The sequence below is a fragment of the Lepidochelys kempii genome, chromosome 22 (genome assembly GCF_965140265.1).
Source record: "Lepidochelys kempii isolate rLepKem1 chromosome 22, rLepKem1.hap2, whole genome shotgun sequence".
In the NCBI taxonomy this organism is placed as follows: domain Eukaryota; kingdom Metazoa; phylum Chordata; order Testudines; family Cheloniidae; genus Lepidochelys; species Lepidochelys kempii.
In genome coordinates, this window is record NC_133277.1 from 19,074,895 (window position 1) to 19,084,241 (window position 9,347).

At 43.9% G+C, this 9,347-nt stretch overlaps 1 protein-coding gene across 6 annotated transcripts in view; it reads left to right on the forward strand.

Annotated features, from left to right (window-relative positions):
* The window catches only part of UBE4A (ubiquitination factor E4A), a 30,732-nt gene extending 22,317 nt beyond the window's left edge, over positions 1-8,415 (forward strand). For all 6 annotated transcript variants that reach the window (XM_073320947.1, XM_073320949.1, XM_073320948.1 and 3 more), the window contains 7 exons: positions 319-419; positions 546-659; positions 2,425-2,599; positions 2,733-2,913; positions 3,819-3,966; positions 6,005-6,162; positions 7,163-8,415. In XM_073320947.1, the coding sequence (XP_073177048.1) occupies positions 319-419; positions 546-659; positions 2,425-2,599; positions 2,733-2,913; positions 3,819-3,966; positions 6,005-6,162; positions 7,163-7,301 (1,016 nt within the window). In that variant the 3' untranslated portion in view covers positions 7,302-8,415. The remainder of the gene's footprint in view (positions 1-318; positions 420-545; positions 660-2,424; positions 2,600-2,732; positions 2,914-3,818; positions 3,967-6,004; positions 6,163-7,162) is intronic.
* The last annotated feature ends 932 nt before the right edge of the window (positions 8,416-9,347 follow it).

Here is a 9,347-nt window from a genome sequence, read left to right on the forward strand (position 1 = left end):
TATACAATATTGGAGCTGCATAGCAAGAAAAGATTAGGCAACAATGAGTCCAGTGATGATGGCAAGTTTAAATTTGAAAGTAGCATTTAATTGGCTTTTGCTTCCTGACTTTGGCTGTGTTTCAGGACCTTGCTGTGAAAGTCATTCCATGCTGAGCACAGTGCACTGTGAAGTCAGCTTTTGAGTTTTCTCAAGGAAGTGAGCAAGTGTTGCTCTCCGGTGGCCTGATGCTAAGTGTGAACTGTAGAGAGGTTAAAAATACAGTGCCAATGCTTGCTGCTGAATTGAAACTTCCTCTCCCTTTTGCTTTTTTTTTAGGGGATCCCCATCAGTTTGAGCAGAAGTTTAACTATCGTCGACCCATGTATCCCATTCTCAGATACATGTGGGGGACAGATTCATACCGGCAAAGTATAAAGGTAAGCTAAGATAAACACATCAGTAGTTTGTTTGGTTTGTACAATGCTGTTTTAAGTGTTGAGTTGTGTCCTTAAGTTTGAACTGTGGTGGAGCATTAACTCATCATTTCTGTGTGTGACTTGTAGGGTCTGGCTGATTATGCCTCGGAAAACCTAGAGGCAATGAACCCTCCTCTCTTCCTACGCTTCCTTAACTTGCTCATGAACGATGCCATTTTCCTGTTGGATGAAGCCATACAGGTAGGGCTTGGAAGGCGCTCTAGCTGTGACACCGGAAGCAGGCACAGCTCTTGTATTTGAGATGGCTGATTAAAATACCAGACCTATATCACAAGTGAAATTAGGCTCATCCTAGCTCCTAGTGATGTCTGTCTACATCAGATGCTCTCCAAGCAGTTTGGCAGAGTTCAGCTACATTGATCATCTGCTCAGGAGAAGCCAAGAGGTGGAATAGTGAGAGGTGCTGGAGGGCATGATCGAAGGACATTTGCAGAACGGTGTTGGGACCTGGGACTAGAACCCCAGGGCTCTTGCAGACCAAGATCAGTATTGGGTTGGTGAGGCTGGAGAGAGGGAGGAAGCCAAAGCAAAAGAAGGTTTTTCAGGTCAGGACTGAAGTATATTGGCACAGTCGTGAGGAAGTCTGCCTTTTGCTTATCTGAACTATAACTGGCTCATGTGAGTCTTCTTGCAGTTTGCAAAAAGAAAAGGAGTACTTGTGGCACCTTAGAGACTAACAAATTTATTTGAGCATAAGCAGTTTGTGATTACCAAATCCTTCTGGCTTCCTTTGCAAAAGCCTTATTATCTTAACAGGTGCTGCTGTCTCAAGACAGCCTTGTCCTTTGGGCTTACAAGGCATCAGACCCAGATGAACTTCTTTGTCCCCAGCGTGTGATTATTTTCTAACCACACCTTTTGGAGCTGCTTCTTGCTACTATAAAAAGGACCCTTTGTTTGGAGAGTTCAGCTGTATGTCCCGTGGTGGAAGTGTGGGCCTGGGGATTAGCAGATGAGTCAGGCAGCGTAGGCCTGTTTGAATGTTTATAGGTTCTTCCTAATGTTGCTTGTGGTTTAAATGAATGTTCTGTGTTTTCGTTTGTTAAACGTATGTGGCCATGGGAGCCTTGTGTAAACTAAGAGAGAAGAGCTCCTGTCATTGCAGAGTTGGCTCGCTGTGGGACTTGTTGTGACCTGGAACCCTGCTGTGTGAGGTTCACTACATCACTGGGAATACAAAGAGATCCACAGCTGCGAAGAAACTTAAAAGTTACTTCCATGTTATGGCTGAATCTTATTTAACCCCAAAAAATGAAATCCTTGATTAATCTGCTTCACTCTTTACTCAGTCCTTCTCCGCCCACCTACCAGTTTTTCTCTCCTAGTTTCCCTGATCCTTTTTGAGGCCCCATGTAATTGTTGCTGCTGTCTTGTTCAGCCACAGTGAACTAAACTGTCTTTGGAATCTATCAGTCAGCACTTCTGCTGGTAGTAGGAAGCACGTGAGAACTTGTGCTGACCTGGCAAAGGAAAGGCCCAGTCTGGAAGTTTGAGTTCTGTTGTGCCTGGCACCCAGAACTTCAACTGATACCCTGAGCTAATTTATTTCCTTTCTTGATTTTGATTTATTTGTGTAATTGGTGTTGGTGACAAATACCCAACTGAAAGTACCAGAGACTTAAACCCTCTGTTTATCTACAAACCACATTGATCACAGGCAGCAGTAGTTAAGGCTTCCCCCAAACTGCTCTGTCAAGGGGCTTCAGCCTACCCTCAAGGAAAGAGAGGAGTGCCTCCATGGTCCAATTCAACCCAGGTCCTCTTTCCTGGGGTTGCTAATTTTGTAGTGATGTTTCTCTGATGTGCATGTCTGCCTTCTAGGAGACTTCCCGAGACCTACTGAACTCATGGAATGATTTCCCATCTGAGAGGAGATGAAAGCATTCTGAGCTTGCCAGGTTTACTAAGCAGACCATAGCTCACTTCCTCTGCTTTATCTTTACAGTACCTTAGTAAAATAAAAGTTCAGCAGATAGAAAAGGACCGTGGTGAGTGGGACAACCTGTCCCAGGAGGCTCGTCGGGAGAAGGAGTCCAGTCTGCAAATGTTTGGTCAGCTGGCTCGCTTCCACAACATAATGTCCAATGAAACCATCGGAACCCTGGCCTTTCTGACCTCAGGTATGGACAGCAAATCTTTCTGGCTGGGAATCAGAGAGTGGCAGTGGTTGGGGGAGCTTTGCCTGGTTTAAGGGGTTGATGCAGAAGGGTTGATTTATTCTGATGCTCAGAGAGTTGTTGGCTTCTGTTCCAGAGATTAAGTCCTTGTTTGTGCACCCTTTCCTTGCTGAGCGCATCATCTCCATGCTGAACTACTTCCTGCAGCACCTGGTTGGTCCTAAAATGGGAGCGTTAAAAGTCAAGGATTTCAGCGAGTTTGACTTCAAACCTCAGCAGCTCGTTTCTGACATCTGCAACATCTACTTAAACCTTGGGTATGTGAGGGTGTGAGAAGCTGCAGGGGGGCAGCAGTCCTGGAGAAATAGGACCCCTGTTACAGAATGGATTCATGTTGTGGGGTGGCAAAGAAAAATTATTTCTGGGTATTTATCCTGGTAATTCCATTAGCAGGACGCTGCAGAGGGCCAAATTCTATCCTGAGTTGACTGCAGTCAGCATAAATCCAACCGGAAATTATTTTGGGTTCTAAAACTTGTTTTTAAACCATCACCCCTCATCTGATCAAATAAATGTTTAAGGCTTTAAAGAGGGACTCCAAATAATGGAGAGTCTGTATATTAAGTATAGCAGACTTTTCTGTAGGAAATCTGGCAGGTATAATGCCATTTCATGTGATATATGTAGTTCTGTTTACATTGGGAGCTGAACTCTGCAAGCTGTGATCGTGTTTAAACATGGTGGTGGTTAGCAGAGTTCTCTCACAATCTCCTGGCCAGTGTGTTGTGCGGTGGTTTTGTATGTTGTGAAAATGTATGTATGTCTTTTTTTTTTTTTTTTTGAAAATCATGGTAGCCAAGCTATGCTATACACTGGCTTCTTGTCCCTGGTAGGATATAACACATTTTTTAATAGGGTTTTAAAACACCCACTCCCAAATGATCCATGCTAGCAAGGGAAAACACCTACAACCCTGGCAGCAGTAGCAGAGTTTAAATATTGTTGTAGCTATTGTAAAACCTATCCCAGTGTGGAGACCAGCTAGAAGAAAAGACTTAGCTGTTATGGAGAGGAGTCTTTCTTTCACTTTGCCATCTCCTGTATATGTTTACTGAAGTAATTCAGTTGTTGTGCGGGTTGATGTTTCTGTAGCCTAGCAAATCACTCCTTTTTCACAAATGTCAACTCTTACGTTCTCTTTCTTTTTGCAATTGTGCTTCAGCGATGAAGAGAATTTCTGTGCCACAGTGCCCAAGGATGGGCGCTCCTATTCGCCTACACTGTTCGCTCAGACGGTCAGAGTCCTAAAGAAAATCAATAAGCCTGGCAACATGATAGTGGCTTTCAGTAACCTGGCTGAGCGGATCAAGGTGAGAGGAGTAAGAGGGGAGGAGGACAGTGTTGGTGATTTCATCCATTTATTGATGGTCCCTCTAAGCAGAGTTCTCTATTAATATTTTACTATGAAAGTTCTTGAATTTGTTCCTCAGCTCCTTATCTGATTTATCTCTTTCTTTCTCCCGTGGCCTTCAATTGTTGTTCTCCCCCCACCCCCACCCCCCAACACCTACTCACATTCTTCAGTCTCACTCTGGCTCCCAGTCCCAGTATACCTCCCTGGGCTCCTCATCCATTCCCAGTGTCGTTCTGTCCCAGGACTCCATTTCCCAGTTTCTTTGCCCTGGCAGTCCCACTTCTCCCCCACCATGGTGCATCCTGGCTTCTTGTCAGATTTATCTCCTGTTCCCCCATCCATTGGTTTCCAGTCCCCTTGCTCAGCCAGTCCTTGTCTCCTCCCACACTCTGACTCCCAGCTTCCCTCTCCCCTCCAATCTGTCTCCCCATCCTCCTTGTGCCAGTCTGCTTCCCCCACCTCTACAGGGTCTGTCTCTTGTCCCCCTCTGCATGCAGGCTAAGCAGCTTCCTCTTACTCACTGCCTGGGCGGCAGTAGCAGCAGGGTCATTGAGACTATGTCTACACAGGGATAAAAGGCACACATCTGGCTGGGGTCAGCAGACTTATGCTCGCAGAGCTGAAAAATCATTGTGCAGACTTTCGGGCTCAGGCTGGAGCCCAAGCTCTGGGACCTGGTGAGTGGGAGGGTCCCAAAGCTTGGGCTCCAGCCTGAGCCTCAATGTCTACACAGCAATTTTTAGCCCCAGTTTTGGGTAAATTCCTGCTCAGATCCAGGCTGTAGCATGTCCAGTGCAGACAGAAAATCTACTGGGAATTTAGGTGTTAATATCTAAGAAGTCTCTAATGAGCATATGTAAACTGCAATTTTTCCCCAAGGTCAAATGTGAGCAGATTCTCGCTCACAGGGATGGCAAAAGGCATCTCGCTGATACACAGGCCAGCCCCTGCCAGATTTCAAGTCCCATCTCCAAAGTGTTCTAGTGCTAGAGGTTTTCAAAGAAAAGCTCGCCAGAATATTTGAACAGGGGCATAACAACTTATTTTTCTAGCCTCATCCTTGGAGATGGCTGAGCCATTTTGGCTGAAATTCTCCAAAAAAATTAAGCCTGAGACAGACACCTGCCATGTAAAATTCCAGCCCAAACAGTTCAAGATAGGCAAAGTTATAAACAATGTAAACAGGGTCTTACTATGTGAAGTGTTGGGCAACTTGAACAATAGGTTAAGAATACCATCCCTGCTTGTAATATGTGTACGTAGCTTTGTAAACATGCATGGTGTTTTACAAGCCAATAAAAGATGATCCCTGATGCAAAGAGGTTAGTCTACCTAGACAAGACAGTATGCTGTAACAGTTTCTGGAAACCCCCTCAGAGCTAGTCAGTCTCACATCAGTGCAGGTTTTGGTGGAAAGTTACAACCATGATGCTGCTCAGTAGTGATAGCCATGCTCTTCCAACTATGATGCTGGTCAGTAGCAATGGCTGCGCTCCTTCTAAAAGCTTCCACCCCCGATTTTGCCCTGAAAGGCTTCTGTCCAGCTAAGGGAAAGCTGGTAACTCCTGTCTTCCAATAGATAGTTATATTCTTGATGCTTTTGCTGTGTCTGAAACTGAAACCAGGAACTGATTTACATTTTGATAATACTTTAACAACTGTAACTATGCAAATTAAAGAACCATTAGACTTCAGGAGTTTGCGAAGCAAAGCTGTGTGCCCAGTGTTTATTTGCATGCCACAGCTGTGTTGTGTCTTCTGGGTTCCTGCAGTTTCTTAGCCATGCTGATATCTGAGCTCTGGATATAAACCAAAAGGTTTGGTAGAGCATCCAGTTATGTTCATGGACACATTCTGCCAAGTACTTCGCAAGTGAGAAGTCGTGCCAGACTTTCTGCATTGCTAGGCTCTACTCCTTTGCGAATGTGCAAACTTGAGCTGCTTAACAAAGCTTCACAAAACCTAGTGTTAATAGCTGTGCATCTATCTACCAGTCTCTTGCAGACCGACAGCAGCAGGAAGAGGAGACCTATGCAGATGCATGTGATGAATTCCTTGATCCTATCATGAGCACTTTAATGTCTGACCCTGTGCTGCTGCCATCTTCCCGAGTCACCGTGGATAGGTCAACTATAGCCAGGCATCTCCTCAGGTATTCGAGAAGAGTTAATGGTGTCTGAGTGAGGAGTTAGTGATTCACTAAGGGTTTGCTGGGGAGGGGTTGGTAAGTGTTTTTGCTCTCAGAGATTCAGGCAAGACCGAGTGGACATCCCCCATGTATGCATATAGTCTCCTTTCCAAATTTCAAGAGTCTAGGCTCTTAGCTTTGTTATATTTGGAACTGGCTTTGTAATCCATCTTTCTCTCAAAAGCTAACCATTTATCTAGCTGTGTGCAATTTTTGTGTCCTGGACCCTGTGGAATTCAGCTTTCTCAAACTTACAAGTTGCATCCATGTCCAGATTTGCGCAGACCAGACTCATGTTTTTTGATGGAATAAAGCACATGAGAGGTGCTCAGGCCTACAGACTGAAGTGTGTGTGTTTGTGGGGGGGGGGGAGGAGATTAATACTTTTTCTTTTATTTAAAGGTGATTTCAACATTGGGGAAACTGCAGGTGTTTCTTCACCCTGGTTTGTTAAAAAGTCAGTGGATAGGTTGGACAGCTTAGTGAGTACAGATAAAATCCAGAAATGTCTTCCAATAAAGCATGAGATTGCTTTTTTCATCCAAATAGTAGCACATTTCAGTCTGTCTCTAAGTAATTATCTTCTGTGTGTTAAGAGTCAGAGGTTTGCTAACTGATCTGGGTTGTGGTTTAAGTTTTCTCTAAAGCACTGTTGTATACTCTGGTACTTGTGCTTACCGTGAACCTGTTCTGCTTTCCTTGAAATTTTAAGCCCCAAGTGTACCACTGAGAATGTGAATGATGGTGTCATTTCTGAAGGATCAGTCTTCTGGGGGATGTTTGGGTGAAGCCTAATGGTTATACCTAGTGGCTCATTGTCCACAGGCAGGTCTGATTCACTTGAAGGAACAGGGGCTGTGCCAGTCTCTGGTCCTTGTTTCTTGGCTTCATAACATTAGTTTTTAATCATAGGACAGTACTGTCAGAGAATGAGTCTCCTTGACTTTTCCTCTCTTTCTTATAGTGACCAGACAGATCCTTTTAATCGGAGCCCCCTCACTATGGACCAGATCAGACCAAACACAGAACTGAAAGAGAAGATCCAGCAGTGGCTTGCAGAGAGGAAAAAGCAGAAGGAGCAGCTGGAGGACACACTGAAATGAACAAACGAAAAAACATCCTGACACAAATGAACAATAATTTGTTTGCAAGAGAGTGAAGTCCCCTTGCAGAGACAATGGCTGGTGCTTCAGAGAACCTGTGAATCAGCACTCTGTCCCCAAGATTGCATTTAGTGCATTGCCACTAGACCAGGAGCCTCTTGTTTAGGCCCTTCCTTTTATCCCCTTCTATTTTTTGTTTCTTTCCATTAAGACGTCTCAATAATATCAGAAACCTCAACTGCACTACAGTTTCTCAGCCCAAGAATCCTAAGTCCCTTCTTGCTCTGTTGGCCACTGGTTAATTTTCTTCTGTTTGTTCTTCACAGTGTTCACTGTTCTTAATGACTGTCATGTCACACATCTATGCGGCTGTCAGCCACCACCAACAATCTCTTCCTTGTGACTGTTTCCTCTCTGTTACTGCTGCTTTAGCTCCAGACTTGTTTAAACTATGTAATGTTCTATCATATGATGATTAATGTGAAAAAAAAACCTTTGTTCACAGCAGCTCTTAAATTAGAGGCTTGTGAGGATGGAAGAGGTTCTCTTATGCAATTTTGTCTGTAAATATTGGTTGTGTACAAGGGTTTGTGTTCAGCATGGTACATGGCAGTGGGGCAGCACTGAAATCAAAACATTTAGAACATTATATAAAAGTTGGATGTGAATCTCTTAGGGATAGTTGGATGATGTAGCCGCTGCTATAACAAAACTCTCACTGGGATGAGGGAGGTCGTGCTGGAAAAACATGATACTGGTTTTAGAAAAGCTTCTCACTTGGCTGTCGGGGACAGCTAATCTGTTACCTGCTGTTTTGCTCAAGGGGCAACCATGCAGGAACTTGACCTATCCAGACACACAGGACAAGCTGTTCTCTAATTAGGGTTCCTTGAGTCTCCACATCATTTAAATTAACCTTAATTAGTAATGACCATCTGCTAGGTTTGAGAGCCTGTTGAAAACGGCACTGTCTGTGCATAGACTGTATACATATTCATACAAGTACACTATAAATCCTGCCTACATTTATACTGTACTTTGTGCATGGTAATATGTACCCAGTGTGTATATATACTTAGACACATGCTTTATCAATAAAAATGTCAAGCTTCAAGTTTCTTTGAAGTGCATATTTGGTCTTAAGATGAGCTTGTTCTGAATGGGGGATCTGGGGCAGGTGTAACTCCTCTCACTCAAGTGACACCTTATCTCTGCTGTTGTATACAACTATTAAGCTGATTTTTCCCTAGCTGGTCATAACCATACCCTTCTACTGGGGACATGTCTGCAACAAGAAATGCAGAAACAGCTGAAATTTTTATAATGAAAACTAAGAGTGAAGCTTGGGCTTACTGTGCAGGTTACCTTAAAGAATCAGTTAAAATGAGCCTACTAGATAAGACCTTAAAACATAAGGATCCTTCCCTGAGGGTCATATGTATATGCACTCATGCAAACCTAGGATTACCAGAATTTGAGGCTAAATAAATAGTTTAATATATACGTTTTATTCTTGAGGGGCAGGTGTGTGTTGGTTAGTTATATTTATGCATGAGGTAGGCTTACTACTCAGCTTGTGGGAAGAGGGGGTTTTCTGCTGGGAGGGAGGGAGTACTACAGGGATGGCTATCCAGGGCAACAGGCACAAGGCAGCCTCCACAAAAATCATTCCTTATTTTTCTATCTCCAGCCCAGCAACAGGTTTCTAGTTCAGAGGACTTCACCAAGATGGTCACTGAGACTTGCTATAATTGTTCTTTCCTAAACCAAAACATGGTGTAGTGTTTACCTAGCTCAGGCAGTGATAGGTTCATTACAAATGCCTTAGAGCCATTGAGAACACAAATGGGAAGAAATGGGGGAGTCTGAGAGTGCTAAATCATGAAAGTGGTAGGATTTACTCTTAAATTTTTCAAGTACCCTTGAGAGGGGGCAAGCGTTTTGGAATACAGACTAACACAGCTGTTACTCTGAAACCTGGCGTTTTGGAGGCTAATCCCAAAACTGTAACCAGCATGACTTGCTTCTTGCAAACTGTGCGAACCT